Source organism: Magnolia sinica, chromosome 2 (assembly GCF_029962835.1).
Source record: "Magnolia sinica isolate HGM2019 chromosome 2, MsV1, whole genome shotgun sequence".
NCBI classification, from domain to species: Eukaryota; Viridiplantae; Streptophyta; class Magnoliopsida; order Magnoliales; family Magnoliaceae; genus Magnolia; species Magnolia sinica.
The window spans coordinates 26,886,229-26,911,756 of record NC_080574.1 but is presented as its reverse complement, the minus strand read 5'-3'; the positions used below and the strand labels follow the sequence as shown (position 1 = coordinate 26,911,756).

The 25,528-nt window shown below is 44.4% G+C and overlaps 1 protein-coding gene across 2 annotated transcripts; it reads left to right on the top strand.

Moving 5' to 3' along the window:
- The first annotated feature begins 979 nt into the window (after positions 1-979).
- On the top strand, positions 980-21,578 carry LOC131236777 (uncharacterized). 2 transcript variants are annotated; one of them, XM_058234209.1, is made up of 4 exons: positions 996-1,258; positions 1,886-1,945; positions 20,979-21,025; positions 21,296-21,578. In XM_058234209.1, exons 1-4 carry the CDS (start codon positions 1,022-1,024, stop codon positions 21,381-21,383), a joined length of 432 nt encoding a protein of 143 aa, XP_058090192.1. In that variant the 5' UTR covers positions 996-1,021; the 3' UTR covers positions 21,384-21,578. The 2 variants fall into 2 exon arrangements, with proteins under 2 accessions (XP_058090193.1, XP_058090192.1); XM_058234210.1 differs by lacking the exon at positions 1,886-1,945 and having other exon boundaries at positions 980-1,258.
- Positions 21,579-25,528: the final 3,950 nt, after the last annotated feature.

Below are 25,528 nucleotides of genomic sequence, written 5' to 3'. Positions count from 1 at the left end.
ATGACTAACACCCAAGGTGGGCCCTACCTAATGGACTATGCGCATTAAAGGTCGGCTCTTAGTGAAGAATGGCCCACAAACAATGTGACCCCTGCATGATGGACGGCCCACACAATAAACATCCACATCAAAAGTTAGCCCTACATGATAGACAATAATTTTGAGAGAGACGGAGTAGACTTTCAAGATAATTATTTGTGATGTTGGAAACCAAGTAAGCTTTTTTACTATTTATATGATAAATTTGTTATCTATCAATCATACTTATCTATTGATTAAGTAAAAACTAGGATAAGCTACTTATGGCATAAGTAGCTTATTTAAAGTAATTTATTGTCCAAACACCTCTAATAAAAATCTCTTTCAATTTTCCTATAATCTCAAATGTTTAAAAGTATTCCATCATATTATAGCATTGTAATGTGTCTATATAATAACTATGGCCATCATAATCTATGCATAAGAGCATCAACATCACTGGCATATCAATGGATAAGATTTATAACATTGATTTTCTCCCACAAGTGGGGCACTCAAAAGTAAACCGGTCATTCGTATACAGGGGTTATAAACAGATTCTATGGACCAATGGCATTTGGACCCCTCTAGGTATGTCAAATTTTTTGGACCCACCTCACTTTTTTTTTTTTTTTACACACCCCCACACACTCGCACCTTAGTGGGGTTTCACCACCTATGGATACTCAAACCCTTGACCGGGTGTTGAAACTCCTAAAGTCTACCACCGGAGCAGGAGTAAGGATCCGTGACCCACCTCACCTTTTCACATAGTAACATCCATGGTGCGGACCACCTCATGCACTTCTCAGATGTTCCGCACACTTGCCAGATTGGCACGTGTGGTGTGCGTGAGGTGAGGGGGCGAGTAAGGCTAGCAAACCTCCGAAACACATGTAGGGCCCTCTACCATCCAAAGCATGTGGTTTGCATGCATCCCTTCATTATCCATTCCCTCTCTCATTCACTGCTTTTAAAATTCTAAGTCATACTTTCTCTTCGTATGGTTATAAAACAACAGCAACCACAACTAGAATCAAGAAATCATTGTAGGAATTTTCTTTTACTTTTTCTTTCTCCCAAAGAAATGGCCGAGCTCTCCACATGCAATGGTTTGAAGATCCTTTCCAAAGTACCACCCCGTTCTAACTCATGCATAAATGCACCCAATGTCCAACCGTGGAGGAAGAAGGTGTTTGGCATTCTCGCCATGAAATCCGGTGGTCCATCTTTCAATTTGGTATGTTCACTTCAAAATTTTAATTAAGAAGAATTGGAAATTCACCAACAAACAAAATTGGAAGAAGAAATGAACAGACGTCTCTGATTCGATGTGCTGGATCCAAAACGGTATTTCGTCGGCCAATATCATGGCAGGTGAGGCAGTGGATCCAGAATGTCCATCCAGATGGTCTTGTCTTGAGATGGAAAATGGCCCATGGTTGAAGTTCATTTTTCAAATGGCTAGAGTAGTCCGTTAGATGTGGTTTTAGACCTTGGGCAATCAACGGATAAGATCAACGAGATGCACGGTTTGGATCCACTACCCACAGGGCAGGTGTCAAGCACTAGGCCACAGGCACCCTTTGCGGATCCAGCGGCTGGAACCAACTTTGTTCTTGCAGAAAATTAACTAAATAAATCTGAAACGATCATCATAAACAAAAATAAACATGCCCCTAATATGATAGAGAGACTATCAGTTGCTGCCTTCAGTGCCTTCAACTTATCCTAGTGCACCTCTTTTCCCTTCAAATAGTCATCCATGTGATTGATCATGCATTGCAGCAACAAAGCATCAAGGTTCTCTAAATATAAGGTAGAATGTTCCATGTTTCTTAATTGTAATCAAGAGAAAATGTTGCAGGTTAGAAAGAGGTGCCAAACGTGTAGTGGGCAAGGTTCAATAGAGTGCCCTGGTTGTAAGGTATTGATATTCCTTTCTCTTGCATCAGACATCCTCATAGCCCAAATCCACATTTTTATTCTAAGGGCCTGTTTGTCAGACGCCCAAAAATGAGTTCATGTTATTTTAGTTAATTGCAATTAAATATAAAAAATCATATTTTTTTGGTAATCAAGACTTTTTAATCGTTACCAAAAAAAAAATATGATCTCTAATACAATGAATTTGGGTAGATAATATTTCAAGGAGCTTATACAAACGCTCAAACATAAGTGATAATTTGACTATAATTCCAATGCCTCTCACCTTCCTGAAGACACTGGATGGATGGAATATGCAAGAATTTGTTGGGGGCCTTTGCACAAAATCTTAAGATCTAGCCTCCCAAAAACATCAGAATTATGGGATAATAAAGTAATGAAATAAATCAAAGCACAAAAGACACAACACGAGAGATTTTTACGTAGAAAACTCTCAAAAAAGTAAAAACCACGAGACTTTGTCCAAATCAACAATCCACTATGAAGTAGAACGTTACAACCGATCACAGGCACACACCGCTTAAATCAAACCTTCTTCACTCACGCAAGAGCGGATAAACAATAAGAGAATAAAAGAAACACAGGGAGATCTCACAGATCACGAGGACATAGAAGCGCTGAGATGTTGATTGTACAGTAGATCACCTCCACGAGCATAACCTCCCTTCCACGAGCTTCATCTTTCTCTCTTTCTCTCTCTTTCTCTCACGCCTTTGATAGTCCTAAAACCTTTAGCAAACCATTGCAAAGCTTTAGGAAACCCTCTCGCATGCCCTAGAAAAGCCCTAGAAACCCCTATTTATAGTTTAGGCGACTCCCTTTCATACCTCTTGCGAAACCGCGTCAGATTTATGCAATCCATACAAAATCTGGACTGAATCTGCGTAGCCTCGACTAATCGAGCAGAGCCCTTGACTGGTCGAGCACTGTTTACTCAACCGGTCGAGCCAGGCCCTCGACTAGTCAAGCACTGTTTACTGAGCTTGCTGGACTTTGAGTCAAGTGAACCTCGACTGGTCGAGCAATCCACTCGACTAGTTAAGATGGTCAAGCACTGTTTACTGAGCTTGTTGGACTTTGAGTCAAGTGAACCTCGACTAGTCGAGCAATCCACTCGACTAGTCGAGCAGCGCGATGAAACACTCCAATTTTCAATCGGCTGCACTATCTCTCCTCTGAACTGAGGAGGAAAACCCCATCAAATCTTCTCCTTTCCGACTCAAGAGAAATTCGCCTTCTTCAAGCCAGTCCGGTTTCTACAAACCTTAAACTTGCCCTTGAACAAAGCCTTGGTCATCATGTTTAACTCATTATCATCCATGTGGACCTTCTCAAGCTGTAATACCTTCTGTTCCAAAGTATCCCTGATCTAGTGATACCGAATCTCTATGTGTTTCGACTTGGAGTGCTAATTTGGATTTTTGCTCAAGTGTATATCACTTTGACTATCGCAATAGACTATGTGTTGCTCTTGTTTCAGGTTAAGTTCCTATAGGAACTCTATGACTGCAATGTACTCGGCCTTTATCGTCAACAATACTACGACCTTTTGTAACTTGCTCTGCCAAGAAACCGCTCCTCCTACAAACATGAACATGAACTCTCATGTAGACTTCCTAGAGTTTATGTCACCTGTCATATCTGCATCTATGTAGCCCTTTAACACAAGTTTTCCGTCACCATAGCATAGGCTCAAACTGGATGAGCCTCTTAGATACCGCGGTATTCATTTCACCGCTGCCCAATGCTCATTGCCAAGATTGGTAAGATACCGGCTGACAACACCAACCGCATATGCTATGTTTGGGCACGTACACAATATAGCATACATCAAACTTCCTATTGCTGACGTGTAGGGTATCTTCTGTATTTCATCCACCTCTGCCTTCGTCTTGGGACACTGTCTGTCGCTCAATCTAAAGTGACCATCTAATGGAGTACTGACCGGCTTCGCTACATTCATATTGAACCACTCTAGGACTTTTCAATAGATCATTCTTGTAACAGCCAAAGCTTCCTAATGCTTCTATCACGGGTTATATCCATTCCTAAGATCTGTTTAGCTGGGCCCAAGTCTTTCATCGTGAACGACTTTTTCAACTCCTGTTTCAGCCTGTCGATCTTCTTGATGTCTTTTCCCACGATGAGCATGTCATCAACGTATAATAGCAAAACTAAGAAATCAACATCTGAAAACTTATGCGTAAACACACAGTGGTCCGACTCCGTTCTGTCATACCCATGCTTTAACATGAATAAGTCGAACTCTTGTACCATTGCCTTGGAGCTTGTTTCAGCCCATACAAGCACCTCCTTAGCCTACACACCATATACTCTTTGCCCTTGACTTCGAACCCCTCTAGTTGGTGCATGTGGATCTCTTCTTTCAGGTCACCATGGAGAAAGCCAGTTTTAACATCTAACTGCTCTATCTCCATATTACAGTGCTCTTAGCTGCATCAGGACACTTCGACAGTCCAACGACCAATCAGGGCTATCCATTTGGTTCATCACACATTTCTTTGCCTACCATCTAAAATTCACACCAATCTAGGGATTATAACCATTAGATCAATAGCCTATAAAATGAAAGGTCAAGATGAGTTCCAGGAATCTAGGCCTCTGTAACAATTGCATCCATCTATTTATTGTGCTCCATCATGGATTTAACCATCCAATCTGTGACTCGAAATATAGATGACTGTAAAAACCATGGCTAACTTAAGGATTGGACTATCTATTGAGGGTGATTTTCAGGTTGTATCCCCCCATAAGGAATGCTCAAGCAACGCCCGTATAGATGTCATCTTCACCAATGGCGAGAAAATCTCCTCAAAGTCTATGCCTTTCCTCTGACCAAATCTTTTCACCACAAGTCTGGCCTTGAACCTCGTCTGTGAATTCTTGTCACGCCCCAAACTCGGAAACCGGGCTCATAAAATTTTCGATCGTCGAATTCGGCGCCGACAGCCTTCGTAGTGCCCCATTCTCGAATTCCGGCACTTATATACCAGATTCCGATCCTGGGATCCTACAAGGAGGATTTTCCAACGTACATTTGTCTCATAAGAAGCATAACTACAAGTATACTCAAATCATAAAGTTAACATCATCACCACATATCCACTAATATAATCATTTGAATACAATGCTGAAAGGGGAATACATATATCGAAATCAAAGCTCTAGAGGACAGTTGCACGCTCCAAGCTCAACGCTGCTGCAACCTAACGCCACCTGCACGCATCTATCGTGCATAAGCTTACAAAAGCTTAGAGGGTAGTGAAATTGTATGCACAAGATAAGTGTCAAGTGTACAATAAAGCTCATAAATCATACATCATCAGAATAAGCGAAAAACTGATAAGATCATGAATCATATGGTATTAGAGTAAGCGAAAATATGCTTTAAGTCCATGAGTGCTATCAGCCCCAAGGCCATGCGATGCAAAACATAATAAGACAATAAAATATGCTGAGGATACAATGCAATATGCAAATCCTGACAAGTCACGAATACCATCAACCTCATCTAGGCCATATAAGTGCAAAAACATAGTAACCTAAAATGCTAAGTACTGCAGATGCAATGTGATATGCGGTGCAAATGAAATGACCATGTTAAAATGTGAAGTCGGGATGATAGTACGAAGTATCACAGGCTATGGGGTCAATCATAAAGGACCTCTATCGAAACCAGTCTCATACTTAAATTTGGATAGTCAGACATAATGTGGTAAACTCCTAATCTCAGGTTAGTCGCGCGCCCAACCGAAATCCTGGCCATGCAATGGTACACGTAACAAATAATTACGCACCACCAACCTGAGTGGATAGTGAATGAATAAATGAATGGATATGCAATTCCTACTCAATAAGTCCACATATCAGTACGGTTGCTCTCTGAAAAAATCACCGAGTCTATTACACTCGACACCGACTGCCTCCTCCCTATCTGCACAGCCTAGCGAGCGGAATAAACCTCACTACCCGCCTAACCAGTAGTCTGTCAATACCTATCCGGCTCGTCGATAGCGGACCCATTTATGAGTTGGTCATACTCAGCCTAGCTTATAGCCCCCTCACTCGGGCGGATAAGGCCACACCCCCTCCCAACCGACCACGACACAGTGGGAGATGCGGTCTACTGGTATTTGGCACTCGGGCGTTCATGTTCCACTCGGTCTAGACGTTGGGGCTACTCCTGGCCTCGGAGGTTCTGAAATTTTCACCCAAGGACATCCTAAGTGCCCATAGTGCTAGAACCAAATATTTTCGGTGTCCCATCTGGCCATCCACGATGTGTCTGTGGAGGCCATGACCCTGATGTCGCTAGGGCGTATAATGATTAAGTCACATATATGCGAGATGCATGAGTCACACCATCCAGTCATGTAGCAATCCTGCGCATATGGCGCGATAATGTGAGCACTCCGTCTGCCCAATGGCGTATGCAATGATCAGTCACTACTCATATCAAGCACACAGATGATACGTATGGCATGAGTTATGGAATTATACTAAGCATGTTATAAAGTAATGAACTATCCTTACAATGTAAATGGGCCTAGACGGCTAACACATAACAAGTATGGGCTTATCAATGGGCCCTATGGGGGAGTTATAATGTAGACATTTAACCAACATTATTCTTGCAATGTGGACGTCAAACCAACATTTGCTCCCAAGGCATGGCCCGCTATAAATATCATTACACAAACCATGGTGGAATCACACAATGCAATAGACCTTGTATACATCCCATTGGGCCTCAACTCATGGGCCTCAAATACATCAAATGGGCCGCATCAATGGGCCTTATGTACATTGCAATGGGCCATATCCCATAGGCCTTTAAATACATCACAATGGGCCTCGTAACATGGGCCTTATATATATCAAAGTGGGCCTCAACCACGGGCCATAAATACATTGAATGGGCCTCATAACATGGGCCTTACGTTCACATCAAAGTAGGCCTCAACAACGGCCTCATACTCATCAAGGTGAGCCTCAACAATGGGCCATAAATATGACAAGGTGGGCCTAATCACTTGGGCCTTATATATACCAAGGTGGGCCTCGATGGACGGCCACAAATAAATCAAGATGAGCCTCATACATATACCAAGGTGGGCCTCAATGGACGGCCACAAATAAATCAAGATGTGTCACGCCCCAAACTCGGAAAACGGGCTCACAAAATTTTCGATCGCCGAATCCGGTGCCAACAGCCTCCGTAGTGCCCCATTCTCGGATTCCGGCACTCTCATGCCAGATTCCGATCCTGGGATCCTACAAGGAGGATTTTCAGTATAATTTTTTTTTGTAATGGAGCATAACCACAAGCATAACCAAGTCACAAAACAACAACATCACATATCCACTATATCAAAAACTTTAAGTACAATGCGTATGAAAGGGAAATACAATATAATGAAAGTAAAAGAAACTCCAGAAGCTCGGCTGCACGCTCCAAGCTCAACGCTGCTGCAACCTAACGCCACCTGCACGCATCTATCGTGCATAAGCTTATAGAAAGCTTAGAGGGTGGTGAAAGTGTGTGTAAGGCGAGTGCCAAATGTATAATATTAGAGTAATGCGAAAATATGCGGTAAGTCCATGAATGCTATCAGCTATATCAAGGCCATGTGATGCAAGGCATGAATGCTATCGGCCATACCAAGGCCATGCGATGCGAGGCCTATGTAGCCAAATGTCATATGCGAGATGCAAAGCAAGCGTGCAAGTACTCATCAAGTACACATATTAGTACAGTTCCTCTCTGGATATCTTCGGGGTCTAATACACCTCACACTGACTGCCTCTTCCCCAGCTGCACAGTCAAGCAAGTGGAAGAGACCACACTATCCGCCTGACCAGTAGTCTGCCAATACCTACCCGGCTCGTCGATAGCGGATTCATTTACGAGCTGGTCAAACTCAGCCTAGCTTATAGCCCCCTCACTCGGGCGGATAAGGCCACACCCCCTTCCAACCGACCACGACACAGTGGGAGACGCGACCTACTGATATTCGGCACTCGGGCACTCGTGTATCCACTCGGTCTAGACGTTGGAGCATCTCCTGGTACCAAAATGGTTCTGGGACTTTCACCCAAGGACATCCTAAGTGCCCACAGTGCTAAAACCAAGCATTTCCAGTATCCGATACGGCCATCCACGATATGTCTATGGAGCCACGACCCTGATGTCGTTAGGGCGTGCAGTGATCAAGTCACACATATGCGAGATGCATGAGTCACACCGTACAATCATGCAGCAATCCTGCGCGTACCACGCGATCATGCGGGGCACTCCGTCTCATAAAGAGTCCCGTAAATGTCTCAGCCCAACGGCTTATGCTATGATCAAATATTCCTCATCTCAAGCATACATATGATGCGTATGGGCATGAATCATGGAAGTGCACTAAGCATGTTATAAAGTAATGAACTATCAACAAGTATGAGCCTATCAATGGGCCTTAAGGAGAGTTACAATGCGGACATTTAACCAACATTGTACTTACAATGTGGACGTCAAACCAACATTGCTCCCAAGGCATGGCTCGCCATAAAATATCATTGCACAAACCATAGGGAATCACACATTGCAATGGACCTATATACATCTCATTGGGCCTCGACCCATAGTCCTCAGATACATCAAATGGGCCACCTCATAAGGGCCTTATATAAATCAAGTGGGCCGCATCAATGGGCCTTATGTACATTGCAATGGGCCATGTCCCATGGGCCTTTGAAAACATCACAATGGGCCTTGTAACATGGGCCTTATGCATGCCAAATGGGCCTAATCATATGGGGCCTTATGCATACCAAATGGGCCTAATCATATGGGCCTTATGCATACCAAATGGGCCTAATCATATGGGCCCTAGATATATACCAAGGTGAGCCTTAATGGACGGCCATAAGTAAATCAAGATGGGCCCCAAACATATACCAGGGTGGGGTCCATTTGAACTATAGATCTATCTTATTTTTAGTCTCAAGCCTTAAAGTGGGCTTTCAAAATGATTGGACAGCTTGGATGCAGCACATGCATCATGATGGACCCCACTGTCATGGGACAGTGTGAATAAAACACATGAAGGGGGGGTCCCACCGTCTGCCTGGACGGTGTGACTAAAACACATACATCACCTGTGGGCTCTAACCGTCCACTGCCTGTGGACGGTATGAATAAAATATATGCATCATTGTGGGTCCCACGTGGGGCCCACCGTAATGTTTGTTCACCATCCAATCTGTCCATGTGGTCACATAGACCTGGACGAAGAGTAAAAAAAAATTTCAGATTGATCCAAAACTTGTGGCCCAAACAAAGTTTTCAAATGCAGACGTTCAATCGCATTGTTTCCCATGATGTGGGCCACCTGAGTCTTGGAAGAGGCTGAAATTTGGAGGGGGCCCGCCTCAGGAGGTGGCCCACCGAATGAACGGGTTGGATGACAAATGTACATCATGGTGGGGCCCACGGCTGGAGCCGTGGGTCTGCTGCGTCCGCCCGCCCGCCAGCAGCAGGCGCTGCCTGCGTCTCTGACAGCAGCAGCGTCTGCTGCATGTATATTTTTTTTTTTTTTTTGAAAACACGAAATGTCGTGGTTTTTTGTGTATGGGGCCCACATCAGTGGAATTTGACCCTGTCATTGGGTCCCATGGCTTAATACAAGGCAAATGAGCCCAATATTGAATATATTTTTATGGATAAAAATAGTAGTTGATTTTTCAACGGCAACCATCACAATTTCTCATACTATGGCCCACCAGATACTCGGATCAGCTTCATTTTTCGATCCAACGTCTAAAATGAACTCGAGAATAGAATGAACGGCGTGGATTGAACACTTACATCAAGGTGGGACCTACATGAATGGCACACCCAATAAGCTTTGGAAAAGCTAATATTTGTGTTTTCAATTAACGTCCAGGGACGTCCCTGGACGTCTGGACATAACACGTGCATTGGGGTGGGCCCTGCTTAGGCGGGCCATCACATGGTGAGGTGGTGTGGATCACATACACATGCAAGATGAGCCTCACCCACAAATGGATTGGGTCCAAACCATGCTTCATGGTGGGGTCCATTCGGGTGGGCCATATGGCCATTCTATCATACACAAAATACATAAATAACAAGAGAGGGAGAGAGAGAAAAAGATAGTGGGACACGTGTGATGGAGGGACCCCGGCACTATGGGCCCTCCGTTTCAAGCATCCAATCGTACATCAAGTGGGTTCCATTATACGTGGGCCCATCAAATTGAAAATCAACGGTGGAGATCCTTTCTCCACCAAAATAGATGGTCTAAATGACCCTATGCATGCAAGGAAGATAAACATCATGATGGGGTCCATGGAGAATGGCCCCATCATGGAATGATCATGAGCATCAAGGTGGGCCATCGGCCACACCTAGTGGTCCAAAGTGCGATCCATACCATTGATTCGGTAGGCCTCACTTTGTCCATCATAAAACATGAAAAATCTAGTCTAATAAGCACCCACCGGTCGATCTTCTTGGTCCATTGGAAAGCCGATCTCTTTGAGCTTCACTTCAACGGTGGAAGATGAGAAGTGAATGACTAGGATGGAGGATTTGGGATGGAAAAGTGGGCCACTAAAATCACATTTCTCTCACATGGAGAAGCTTGGACGTGAGCTCACTTGTTGCTTGGGATTGAGTTGAGAAATGAGAGAGAGAGAGGGGGGGAGATGGGATGTAAAGAGAGAGAGTGATGGATGTGAGTGATGGGTGAGGTGATGGTGTACTTGACTAGCATGGGTGTGTAAGAGAGAGGGTGAGAAAGGGTGGACTTTGGAGAGAGAAAGCATGGGTTGCTTTGTACTTGACATGAGGTGATGGATGGGATTGATTGATGAGATTGATTTGACATATTGTAGAGATTCTCTTGGGATTGCAAACGCGCGGTGTTTCTTCGAAATAAACGCTGGCTCACATCTTCCTGCCAGGGTATCGAATCGGTGCACGAGTCACGGCATTGGAACCGCGGCGACGATGCGGTCACAATGGTACAAGTCTTGAATTAAGCCGACTCAAATCTATAACATACGACTTATGATCGATCGTAAACGTCGATTTCCGATCGCAGGTTGCCGAAATTCGACGGGAAGGATCGCGGGATTTGATGGAACAGTACGGACTAGGATGCGGGTCTTACAGCTCTCCCCACCTAATAAGAAATTTCGTCCTCGAAATTTAAATCATAACATAACCAATACAAAGCTTATCAAGAGAGGGAAACCACACCGCTATATATATATAATCAGAACACAACATACCAACATAATCAAACATCTAAGGGATAAGGATAATGCCCACAAATCTCAAGCTCTAACTCCCAGGACACCTCATTCATGAACAATCTAGGAAGACGGTGTAGGGGCTAAGTCACGCGAATCGTCGACAACTGCTCCTGATGACTGAGGGTCCTGCTGGGCGGCATAAAATTTACCGTGGGCCTGCTGGGGAGGTGCAGGTCCCCTCTGAGGTCTCTGCTGCTGCGGGAGAGGTCCCAGAGGCTAGTGCTGCTGTCGTTGCTGTTGCTATGGGGGTTGTCGCGAAGGCTGATATGGTGCCCTCGGCTGCTGATGCTGTGGTGGCTGTCGCGGAGGTGGATGTTGTGCCCTCGGCGGCTACTGCTGCGGATGGGGACACTCGTGCACGCGATGACCTGTCCTACCGCATCCAAAGCAGGTACCGGTAAATGGTCCCGAAGGTGGTGCTGGGGGTACTGCTGGGGCTCGGAATGCTGGGCGGGTCATGTGTCGCTGCTGTAAACGATGCTGCTGCAGCTGGGAACTACCAGAGGGCACCTTCCTCTTCTGATCTCCCCTATGGTCACGGGCTCTCTGCAAACTGGCCCAATCTGACTCATAAATCTGGGCCCTCTCCACAATCTGCTCAAAAGTCGGAAGCATGTGTCCAATCACACGACTCCTGAGGGCAGGACGCAAACCGTTCTCAAAACGGCGGGCCTTCCGCCCCTCATCATCAACAAGATACGTCCCGAATCTCGATAGTGCAATGAAACGAGCCTTATACTGGGACATAGTCATGTCCCCTTGGACCAGAGTCTCAAACTCTAGTGCGCGTTGCTGGCGCACATGCTCGGGAAAGAACTTCCGGTCAAACCAGTCCACAAAGTCCTCTCAGGTCCACTCGAAATTGGCCGCTACAGATCGGGCCACAGATGCCCACCAATGCTGAGCCTCACCTTGGAGAAGGAATACAACTAATGAGACTCGCTGCTGAGTCGTACATCTCATGGTTTCGAATATCTTATCCACCTCGGAGCACCATATTTCTGCTGCAGTAGGATCAGGCTCACCTCGAAAACGCTGAGGATCGTGCTGTCGGAAGTCCTTGAGAAGGGCGCTCGCACGCTCCTGCTCGGCCTCAGCTGGTGTAACAGTGGGACGCCTACTCTGCCCCTGAAGAATCGCGATCATCGCCTAAAGCATCTGCTGCACCTGGGTGGCACTCACAGGTACGGTCGGATCCGCACTGGTCTCAAGTAAATGAGTGGCATCCTCGGGCTGGAAATCAGGAATATCTGGTGGCGGAACGGGAGTCGCCGGTGGTAAAGCGGGAGCCGCAGGTGGAGGAGCAGGAGTCGCAGGTGGAGGAGCGGGATTCGCTCGGGTCGATCTTCTAGCCATTATGTCCTATAGGAAGGAACAAGGGCCTATCAGCCTTGAGAATTCTCGAAGGCATAAACGTTAAGGGTCTATGTCGAAAAATCATTAAGTTATTCAGACCCGAAACCCATTCATTCTCGAAGGCATAAACGTTAAGGGTATATGTATGAGGCTCACAAAATTTTCGATCGCCGAATCCGGTGCCAACAGCCTCCGTAGTGCCCCATTCTCGGATTCCGGCACTCTCATGCCAGATTCCGATCCTGGGATCCTACAAGGAGGATTTTCAGTATAATTTTTTTTTGTAATGGAGCATAACCACAAGCATAACCAAGTCACAAAACAACAACATCACATATCCACTATATCAAAAACTTTAAGTACAATGCGTATGAAAGGGAAATACAATATAATGAAAGTAAAAGAAACTCCAGAAGCTCAGCTACACGCTACAAGCTCAACGCTGCTGCAACCTAACGCCACCTGCACGCATCTATCGTGCATAAGCTTATAGAAAGCTTAGAGGGTGGTGAAAGTGTGTGTAAGGCGAGTGCCAAATGTATAATATCAGAGTAATGCGAAAATATGCGGTAAGTCCATGAATGCTATCAGCTATATCAAGGCCATGTGATGCAAGGCATGAATGCTATCGGCCATACCAAGGCCATGCGATGCGAGGCCTATGTAGTCAAATGTTATATGCGAGATGCAAAGCAAGCGTGCCAGTACTCATCATATCAATACAGTTTCTCTTTGGATATCACCGGGGTCTAATACACCTCACACTGACTGTCTCCTCCCTAGCTGCACAGTCAAGCAAGTGGAAGAGATCACACTATCCGCCTAACCAGTAGTCTGCCAATACCTACCCGGCTCGTCGATAGCGGACTCATTTACGAGCTGGTCAAACTCAGCCTATCTTATAGCCCCGTCACTCGGGCGGATAAGGCCACACCCCCTTCCAATCGACCATGACACAGTGGGAGACGCGACCTACTGGTATTCGGCACTAGGGCGCTCGTGTATCCACTCGGTCTAGACGTTGGAGCATCTCCTGGTACCAAAAAGGTTCTGAGACTTTCACCCAAGGACATCCTAAGTGCACATCATGATGGGGTCCATGGAGAATGGCCCCATCATGGAATGATCATGAGCATCAAGGTGGGCCATTGGCCACACCTAGTGGTCCAAAGTGAGACCATACCATTGATTCGGTAGGCTCATGAAATGATCATGAGCATCAAGGTGGGCCATCGGCCACACCTAGTGGTCCAAAGTGAGACCATACCATTGATTCGGTAGGCCTCACTTTGTCCATCATAAAACATGAAAAATCTAGTCTAATAAGCACCCACCGGTCGATCTTCTCGGTCCGTTGGAAATCCGATCTCCTTGAGCTTCACTTCAACGATGGAAGATGAGAAGTGAATGGCTAGGATGGAGGATTTGGGATGGAAAAGTGGGCCACCAAAATCACATTTCTCTCACATGGAGAAGCTTGGACGTGAGCTCACTTGTTGCTTAGGATTGAGTTGAGAAATGAGAGAGAGAGAGAGAGGGAGATGGGATGTAAAGAGAGAGAGAGTGATGGATGTGAGTGATGGGTGAGGTGATGGTGTACTTGACTAGCATGGGTGTGTAAGAGAGAGGGTGAGAAAGGGTTGACATTGGAGAGAGAAAGCATGGGTTGTTTTGTACTTGACATGAGGTGATGGATGGGATTGATTTGACATGTTGTAGAGATTCTCTTGGGATTGCAAACGCGCGGTGTTTCTTCGAAATAAACGCCAGCTCACATCTTCCTTCTAGGGTATCGGATCGGTGCACGAGTCGCGGCGTTGGAACAGTGGCGACGGTGCGGTCGCAATGGTACAAGTCTTGAATTAAGCTGACTCAAATCTACAACATACAACTTAGGATCGATCACAAACGTCGATTTTCAATTGCAAGTTGCCGGAATTCGACGGGAAGGATCGCGGGATTTGATGGAACAGTACGGACTAGGATACGGGTCTTACAAGATGGGCCCCATACATATACCAAGGTGATTTCAGTGGTAGGCATTTCAATGCTCACATTGTCGTGTGGTCCACTTGATAGATAGATCTGTCTTATTTCGTTTTAAGCCTTAAAATGAGCTTGCCCAAAAGGTTGGATGGTTTGGATGCAACACATGCATCATGGTGGCCCCCATATAGACGGATGACATGGATGAAACAGGTGGGTTCCATGAAGGGCCCACCATCAAGGCCCATATAGACGGATGGCATGGATGAAACAGGTGGGTTCCATGAAGGGCCCACCATCAGGAATATATTATATAGTATATAATATATACAATATAATACACACACATACACACACACACACACACACACACACAAAACACACCAGGTGCAGGCCCCACACGTGTGGTGGGTCCCACCGTCCAGTACTATGGACGGTGTGGGTAAGACACATACACCATAGTGGGTTCCACCGTCCAGTCATCTGGACGGTGTGGAACATAATACATACATCAGTGGGTCCCACGTGAGGCCCACCATAATGCTTATATGTTGTCCAACCTGTTGAGAAGGTCACGCTGACCTGGCTGGAAGGAAAAACAAATTTCATATTGATTCAAAGCTTCTGCAACCCAAAAAGTGTTTCAATGGCAGACGTTTAATCCCTGCCGTGTGGGCCACCTGAGCTGTGGATACAGCTGATTTAAAGGGGGGGGCATTGTTTGAAAAGTGGCCCACCAAATGCATGGTGTTGATGTCCCACACACATCACGTGGGGCCCACGGCTGGGACCCGTGGTCACTGCCCGTCCAACGTCAAATGCAGCAGGACGCCTGCTGCTTAAACTTTTTTTTTTTGAAAAGTAGTTTTTCTGAAGAACTTCCTAGGTGGGGCCCTCATCAGGAGAATCCGACCTGTCCACTAGCTCCTACGCCTTAAGACAAGCCAAACAAGCCCAATATTCGATATATTTTGGTGCATCAAAACATCAGGGTGGATTTCAATGGTAGACACACTGTTTGCTAAGCTATAGCCCACCAAAAAACCAGATTGACTTCATTTTTCGGCTTAACGCATAAAATAATCTGGAGAATGGAATGGATGGCTTGGATTAGAATCGTACATCAAGGTAGGGCTTACATGAGTGGCCCACCCCCGAAGCTTTGAGCCAAGCTGATATTTTGTATTTTCAATTGATGTCCAGCGTCCCTGGACGCTGGACGTTTTGGGCAAGCCACGTACATAAGGTGGGCCCTGCTCAGGTGGGCCACCAAATGGTAAATGGTGTGGGTACCATGCATATATAAAGTGGGCCTCACCTACAAATGGCTTGGGAAAAATACATGCTTCATGATGGGGTCCATCCGGACGGGCCACACGGCCACATCATCACACACAATGGGAAACAAAATGAAAGAGAGAGATGGAGAGAGAGAGAGAGAAAAGGTGGGATGCACGTGAGATGGAGGGACCCCGGCATTATGGGCCCTCCCTTGCATGATTTAAAACATACATCAAGTGGGTCCCAATACATGTGGGCCCATCAAATCAAAGATCAACGGTGGAGATCCATTCTTTACCAAAATGGAAGGTCTTGATGACCTTTTTCCAACTTAGAAAGTAAACATCATGATGAGGTCCATGGAGAATGGCCCCATCATGGAATGATCATGATAATTAAGGTGGGCCATTGGTCACATCTTAGGGTCTAAAGTGAGATCCATACCATTGATCGGTGGGCCTCACTTGGCCCATCATAAAAACATAAAAACTAGCCTATAGAAGTACCCACCGTTCGATCTTCTTGGTTCGTTAGAAAGCCGATCTCCTTGTGTCTCACTTTGATGATGGAAGATGAAAAATGAATGGCTAGGATGAAGGTTTTGGGGATGGGAAGGTGGGCCACCAAAATCACATTTTTCTCTTGGGAAAAGGCTTGGACGTGCACCATTTTTGGTTGCTTGAAAAGTGTGTTGAGAAATGAGAGAGAGAGGGTTGTAAGGAGAGTGAGTGAGAGATGGGTGATGGATGTGAGTGATGGGTGAGGTGATGGTGTACTTGACATGTATGGGTGTGTAAGAGAGAGGGTAAGAGAGAGTTGACTTTGGGGTTGCTTTTGGGGATGGGACATGTACTTGATATGTGAGGTGATTGATTGAATTGATTTAACATGATATAGAGATTCTATTGGGATTGCAAACGTGCGGTATTTTCTTCGAAATAAACGTCGGCCCACATCTCCCTGCCAGGGCATCGGATCGGTGCGCGAGTCACGGCGACGGTGCGGTCGCAATGGTAGAAGTCTTGGATTAAGCCAACTCAAATCTACAGGATACAACTTAGGGTCGTGCGCAAACATCGATTATAGGTCGCGGATTGTCGGACTTCAATGGAAAGGATCGCGGGAGTCGACGAAATAGTACGGACTAGGATACGGGTCTTACAATTCTTCTGTCCAATCTTCTTTCTGAACACCTACTTGTTGCTCAAAGCTTTCTTGCCCTTAAGAAATTTCACCATATCATAGGTGTGGTTCTTATGCAAGAATTTCATTTCCTCTTGCATTACTTGTTGCTCGGAGCTTTCTTGGCCTTAGAAAATTTCATCATATCATAGGTATGGTTCTTATGCAAGGATTTCATCTCCTCTTGCATAGCTTTCAACCACTCCCCATTATGCTCATCGGCTAGGGCCTCAAAATAATCTTCTGGCTCTCCCCTATTAGCGAGCATAATGTACTCATGTGGCGAGTACCTCTTGGATGGTTCTGTCCATAGATGACCTCCTCACCTATGGCTCAATAGGTGGATCAAGTGGGGGCTGCTCCCCTAGTCCATCTTCTATAGAAACTTCTCGTCATCTACAACTTGTTGTACTTTCCCGTCATTAGGTACCACGAGAGGGATAACCAAATCCATGTCCTCTAGCTCACTTAAACTAAGCCGGTTCTTCTCTAGCTTACCAATATCCTCTATACACTGATCTTTAAAGAATACCACATCTCTGCTCTTGACGAGCTTCTTCTTAGTCGGATCCCACAATCTGTGGCTGAACTTTTCATCACCGTACCCCAAGAACACACATTGTCTGATCTTCATATTGAGCTTAAACCTCTCATCCTTTAGTACGTGCACGGATGTCCTGCATCCAAATACCCTGAGATGATTGTACTATGAATCTTGTCCAGTCCACACCTTCTCAGGTATTCCTCCATTCAAAGGGACTGATGGAGACCTGTTTATCAAATACACTGCTGTATGCATTGCTTTTCCCAAAACGTCTTGGGCAACCTCGCATGGGATAATATGCATCTGATTCTCTCTACAATGGTGCGATTCATTCGCTCAGCCACACCATTATGCTAGGGGGTTTTAGGAACCGTTTATTCATGTCGTATACCCAGGGACTTACAATACTCATGAAAGTCATCGATGTATTCACCACCATTGTCAGTGCGGATACACTTCAATGATCTACATGTCTCTCTCTCAACCATAAGATGAAACAATTTAAACACACCAAAGACTTCATCCTTGGATTTCAAAGCATAAACCCAAACCCTTCTAGATGCATCATCTATAAAAGTGACAAAATACAATGCCCCACCCAAGGTTTTTGTTCTCATAGGATCATAAACATCAGAATAAACTAAATCTAATACATGCACTTTATTAACATGAGAAATAGATTTAATAAATGAAACTCTATGTTGTTTCTCTGATAAACAATCAATGGAGGTTTTGAGAGGTATACCTGTCATGTCTGAAAGGAGCCGCTTCTTTGCTAGTAGCTGAAGCCCTTTTTTCATTCATGTGGCCTAGACGCTTGTGCGACATGTCAATAGTTGAGCCTTCCGCTGCGTTCAACCCACCCTTGCACATACCGACACTTACCTTATAAAGGGTGCAATACTTCTTTCTTCTGGCCACGATCAATGAACCCTTGATGAGCTTCTAGTGCCCACCAACAAATCGACTTTCATAGCCATCATCATCCAACCTTCTCGTCGACATCAAGTTGAGACGAAGGTCTGGGATATGCCTCACATCCCTAAGAACTAATGTGCAGCCCACATCGGTCTTCACACAAATATCACTAACCCCTACGATCTTCGATATACCAGAATTTCTCATCTTCACGGTCCCATAGTCACTTGACTTGTAGCTTGTGAAAAAGTCCCTGCGTGGAGTTGCATGAAACGAGGCTCCCGAGTCTATCACTTAGTCGGTGTCCTGACTTGTAACTATGAGACAAACATCATGATTTACTGAAAGAATAACTACAACATCACCATCTGAAGCAACCGCGGTGGAATCTAATTTATCTTCCTTTTCCTTTCATTTTCCTTTCTTATCATTCTGATTCTTACGACATTCATGCTTATAGTAGTCCTTGCCATAATTTCAGTATTCAACATCCTTCCTGGTACTCGACTTGCCTCTTAATTTATCTTAAGCCTTCCCGCCCTTTTTGTTTTTTCCTCTCCCTCGATCTTATATCACAAGGGCCTCTTGCTGAGTAAACCCATAAGACTTCCTCCTTATCTCCTCATTGAAGAGACAACTAGTTACCTATTCCATGGATACCTTTCCGTCTAGCGTGGAGTTACTTAGAGATACCACCAATGTTTCACAACTGTCAAGCAATGAGCTAAGCTATAGCAAAGCCTGTAATTCATCATCCAGGATCATCTTCATAGCGGAGAGCTGGTTCAATATATTACTAACCTCATTCATGTGCTCAATCACAGAATCATCATCTTCAAACTTAAGATTCACAAGTCGTCTTATCAGAAAAATCTTATTGCCGGCTGTCATCCTCTCATAAAACCCTTACAATTTTAACCATAGGCTAACGGCTGACGGAATTGTCCAACTCTTGTTTAATAAACTCCACCGCCTTCCAGTCCAATTTCTTTTAATCATCATCTGTCATATCCCTTAACTTTGCTGATATGCCTTTAATTGGATAATACAAGTCCCTACAATAAAGCAAGTCCTCCATCTTAGCCTTCCATATGGTCCAGTTAGAACCATTTAGGCTGATCATCTTTGATAAGCCACCTTCCATAATTCAGAACCGATCCCACTCTGTTCGATGAACTTAGCTCTGATACCACTTTGTTGGGGGCCTTTGCACAAAACCTTAGGACCTAGCCTCCCAAAAACACCAGAATTATGGGATAATAAAGCAATGAAATAAATCAAAGCACAAAACATACAACACAAGAGATTTTTACGTGGAAAAACCTTAAAGAGGTAAAAACCACGGAACCTTGTTCAGATCAACAATCCACTATGAAATAGAACGTTACAACCAATCATAAGCACACACCGCTTGAATCAAACCTTCTTCACTCACACAGGAGCGGATAAACAATAAGAAATAAAAGAAAAACGGAAAGATCTCACCGATCACAATGATGTAAAAGCGCTGAGATGTTGATTGCATAATAGATCACCTCCACAAGCTTCCTCTCTCTCTCTCTCTATCTCTCACGCCTTTGATAGCCCTAAACCCTTTAGCAAACCCTTGCAAAGCTTTAAGAAACCCTCTTGCATGCCCTAAAAAAGCCCTAAGAACCCTATTTATAGTTTAGGCAACTCTCATTCGCACCTCTTGCGAAACTGCCTCAGATTTACGCAGTCCGCATAAAATCCGGACTGAATCTGCATAGCCTTGACTATTCGAGCAGAGTCCTTGACTGGTCGAGCACCGTTCACTTGACTGGCCGAGCACTGTTTACTGAGCTCGCTGGACTTTGAGTCGAGTGACTCTCGATTGGTCGAGTAGCGCGGTAAAACACTCCGATTTTCAACCGGCTGCACTATCTCTCCTCTGAATTGAGGAGGAAAACCCCATCAGAATTCACTTGGTTTGTAGTGTATCATTTATGTCATGTAGTCCACCTTTTTATCTGGAGAATGGCTCATAAGCAGCTATTTGTAGTGTATCATTTATGTCATTTATGCATGCGTCGACCACCTATATATATAGAACCCAATCTTTCCAGCAGGCTCACTTAGCTCACCACATGTCAGTAAGATGCCCAAAAAAATCCGGGCAATCCAACCATTTGGTGGGCCATTGCTTGACTGTGGAAGTTTTTGGGTGGTTGCCAATTGTTTTTTGTGGTATTCCCACCGGACGATCGGATCAATCTCATTTTTCATCGTCCTATTTTCATAGTAGAGTGATCCCTTTGAACAGTTGTATGCCATGTATAATAGACCCGAGGCGAAATTCTCATCTACAACTAGTCTCTAAGACGTCATCTTTTTCTACTTGTAGGCCAATACTAACAAGTTCATATCTGCCCAGGGAACTGGAAAAAACAAGAAGAATGGTAACATCTTCGAGCGATGGAAGTAGGTTTTTATCTTTTAATTATGAACACAAAGCACACACAACTCCAATGTTTCCCTTAGCTACGTGAGATCATGTGTCACACCGTTCATCCATCAGTAGTGGGCGGGAATTCTATTATGCATTCGAACAATTTTGGAAGAGGTGGTGGGACGTGAGCGGGGATTCCCACCCATGATAAATGGATGTTGAGAGCTCCGGCCCAAGATCATTGCATCTTGAGATTTTGGAGCGTTTCTAAATTTTATGGGATTTTGGTGTGATTGTTTCAGGTGTTATGATTGTCAAGGTTTCGGACTGAAGAGTTGCCCTGTTTGTGGGAAGGGAGGACTTACACCTGAGCAAAGAGGGGAAAGATGAGCAAAGTTCTCCACCTGATATGTATTTGGGTTATCAAGCACTACATCTCTGCAAGTGTGGGACACATGTACATGATCCTGACTGTTTATCCACTACTCAATTACACAATTACACGTTGATGCTTGTATCTTGAGCTAAATTGCCTAATTTGTGGGAAATGTTTGGCATATAGCCGTCGATCAGATTGATTTTCTACTCCAAATATCTCATCAGTGGACACTCATTTGCTGAATTTTCATCTTTGGTTATTTTTCACAGAGTTGTCTGTTGATGGCATATCCACTCCCAAGCTCCACTACATCTATCAGCTGTGACTTCTCACGTTCACTGCATCCTAAAAATCAGCAAGCTCAAAAACTCATGTGGGCGACAACGTGATTAACATTGTAAAATCATCATCTAAAATCTTTTAAAGTTTGTGCACTGTTGTCCACGTGAATTTTGTATCGGTCTGATTTTTGGGTTTTCCCTCCATCATGGGCACCTGATGGACAGGCTAGATGGAATAAATATACCATTTTGAGCCCCACATGTGAGTGGTGTTCCCTCCCACTGATCCTTGTGTGGTGACTTATATTAGTTATGGATTGGACTGATCTTGGCCCCAGGCCTAGCATCGAGTGGCACGCCTGATGGATGGAGTAGATTTCACACAAACACGCAACAGAGTGGGCCCCACAGAGCTCAGGCGTTGTATCCACTACCTTCAAAAGGTCACGTGGAGGAGTCCTCTTTACCTTCCGCTGTTAAAATAAATAAATAACTGATTGGTAAATTCTAGCCGCCCAGCTTAGTCCTATGTTGAATGTGGACCGTTGTTGTATATCTGGAAGAAAGGAACCACACCATCAGAGTCAGATTTGATAGAGAGGACCATCCAATTGCTGACATGGCATATTTTGTTGGTACTTTGTTTTGGCTACGAATTAAAATGCAAGTGTTAGAAGAGGGATACGGATTGCCTGCTAACATTACCGGTGGGAACGGGCTACTGGTCGATGCTCTGTGGCCCCACTATGATGTATGTGTTTGATCCATGGCATCCATCCATTTTGCCACCTCATTTTAGTAGTGGAGCACAAAAATAAAGTAGATAAAAATCTCAGGTGGACCATACCATGAGAAACAGTGGTGATTGAATGCCTGCCATTAAAAACTTGTTGGGGGCACAAAAGTTTCGAATCAAGCTGCGGTTCATGTTTTCCTTTCATCTAGATCTTTGTTTGACATGTTGGATGACAAATAAACACTACAATGACCCTAGAATTTTTAACAATGGGCATTCAGTCACTGCTGTTTTGTGTGCTGGTCCACCTCTGATTTAGATTTGCCTCATTTTTTGGGCTCATGTCCTAAAATAATAATTCAAAAATAGATAGACAGCGTGCATAAACTTATACATCATTATGGCCCATAGAACACCCTTCAGTCCTCAGTAGAGTTACCTCCTGAAAAGGTATATTACAAGCAAGGCAGCAGCTGCCCAGGCCAAAATACATAAGTTTTATAAGCATGCGGACAGATGCAGCTATGATAGGTGACCGTCTCAGCAAGTAAGAGATCCATTCGCGTCCTTACCTCAAAGGAGTTTCCACATCAGGTCTTGGGTTCAAGACCCATAAGTGGTGAAATCCCACTACGGCCTGCGTGGGTGTATTGTCAATTGCGTGTGTTATAATTTAAAAAAGAAAAAAAAGAAGGAGGGATCCATCCTAGGAACATGTGACTCTAGCTGAAGTAATGAGCCTCTATGAGGGGGGGTTGTTCCTTCAATTCATTGTAAAATATTTATTATTATTTGTACTTGTATTTTCAACTCTTAGCCCAAGGTTGGCATTAACAATTTAAAAGTATTAGTGCAAAACAGCCCATCCAATTATGTGTGTCCCACTTGTACGAAGGGTTAAGCTAAGTTTAAGAAGCATCCAAATTTCAAATGGGCCCCCACTAAGTACTTTTATATATTTTAGGTATGCCTTTACATGATTTTTAATGGTATGGACCACATGAGTCCTGTATGGGGCTGATTTTTGGGATATCCCATGATTTAAATGGGACCCATCAAATACACGATGCTGATGTTCGGCATGCATCACAATGGGCCCATATAACTCGACCTCATGCGAAGTTCCCACTATGTCGACAGCACATGACCATTTCCTTTCTCTGCTCAGCCGTGCACTAATTCACACACCACTTTTTTTGTTAGAACTCGTACAAATGTGATGTGACTCTGGAATATGAACGGTGCAGTGGACGTGAAACCAACCTCATCCCGTTTTAAATTTTTACTTTGATTTAAAACTTTGTTGGGTGGTAAAAAATTAAAACAATTTCCTCCCGCCATTTGCATTTTTTTTTACGTGGCTCACCAGAATTTTAGATCAGCACGGTTCGGATAATACGTCCATTACACGTGTGCAAAGGTGCACACATGCACAAGTGCGCAGGTGAGCGTGACTTATATATTATTGCAGAGGTCATGGATATGTGATGTGGATCATTAATCTGATGGGTCCTGTGCGATGGACCAAAAATCTTTGAAATTGGAAGAGGATGATTAGATATCTGTTATTCCCACCAATCGACTTATCCAGATCTTATTACCCGGTACTAGTATCTTATCGGGTAATTTAGAGTGATCCTCCATCCATCGAGGGGACACCAGATCAACGGCTTAGATCACTGAATTATAGTCTACGGAGGCACGTTGACGGCATCATTAACCAAACCACGCATCTTGAAAGAAAATGGGGATTGATATGATAGTCAGGCAGTGTATAACACTTAATACACAGGCGATCAGAAATTGCACACGTGCCATAATTTTACTTCGATTAGACTGACTAAATCTCGCTACCAACTGTAGCCAAGTCAAAGTACCGAAATTAGATTGCTCGAGCAATCCTATCTGCTGATTAGTGGACACTTGTTCAGGGAAACATAACTATTAGATATTTTTCATTTTAATCGTCCAATAAACATTTAATAATAAGATAATCAGATAATCAAATACGCTTAAGTTTTTTTATCGTAACTTATCTAAACCGGGAATCATGATTTGGACTGTTTAATCCAGCTCACTTGGGCTTTGGATCTGCCTCATTCTTTCCTAAAATGATCCGACAAAACGGTTAGAATGTGAATAAAACACTTGCATCACGGTGGGGCCCACAAGTCAGGTCACCAGGCTTCCAAGCAATCCGGGACGCAGATTTCCTGCGAAAGCCTTTGGCATCAAGTTCCTGCGCAAGGATGGTGGGTGGGGCCCACTACGATGTTTTTGATCAATCCACCCCATCTATACATTTTTATAGCTCATTGTAGGACGTTTGATAAAAAATAAGTTAGATCCACAACTCAATTGAGTCACACAAGAGGGAAAATTGGGGAAAAAAATCTGTACCGTTGAAACCTTCCTGGGCTCCATTCTGATGTCTATGGGCCATCCAAACCGTTTATAAGGTCACTCTCAATAGGATAAAGTGAAAGAACCGAAAAAAATCCTGATACAGAACTTTCATGTCCATAAGAATGTTTCAGCGGTGCTCACCGAATCCCCATTGTTTCCTCTCTTGTGGCTCACTTGAGCTTTGGATCCACCTAATTTTTGGTCACATGTCCTAAAATGATCTACTAAAACGGATGAACGGAGTGTATTTCTCCAAAATATTTCGCAATTGCTAGTGCATGCGCATGATCCATCACAACGTCATAGTATCAAAGCTTTTCACAAATTAATTAAAAATCAGAATAATTAGATAAAGTATAGATGTGAAATTTCAAATGTACCCTTGCATTTCTCGCCAACGTACCGCTCATATAGCACATCAGAAGGGTGGACCCCACAGTGAGGATAGCCTTAGAGGCGGGGACAGAATCAGAATGCTCCACTAAATGGTTAGGCCACATCGGCGAAATTGATGGACGGATGATGGTCTAAATCAACATTAGCCTAATGAGTGGACCTGCCTCATTTTCACAGCAGGTGATCTCATGGCGTGGCCCATGTTTTGGACGGCTTGGATGCCCCAAGGCCCAAACACGTGGCATCTCTGATTCGAAAAGTACGCCGCGCACTCACAATGCTAAGTGCATCGGAGGGGGTGCAGAGTTTTTTGGAGCTGATCTCAACCGTGGAAAAC

What these genes read in the sequence shown, in the direction of transcription:
- LOC131236777 (XM_058234209.1), top strand. Translation starts at nt 1,022, where the DNA reads ATGGTTATAAAACAACAGCAACCACAACTAGAATCAAGAAATCATTGT. An exon ending in TAGAGTGCCCTGGTTGTAAG is followed by an intron (nt 1,946 to 20,978) that starts GTATTGATATTC and finishes ATATCTGCCCAG; the next exon opens with GGAACTGGAAAAAACAAGAA. An exon ending in AACATCTTCGAGCGATGGAA is followed by an intron (nt 21,026 to 21,295) that starts GTAGGTTTTTAT and finishes TGATTGTTTCAG; the next exon opens with GTGTTATGATTGTCAAGGTT.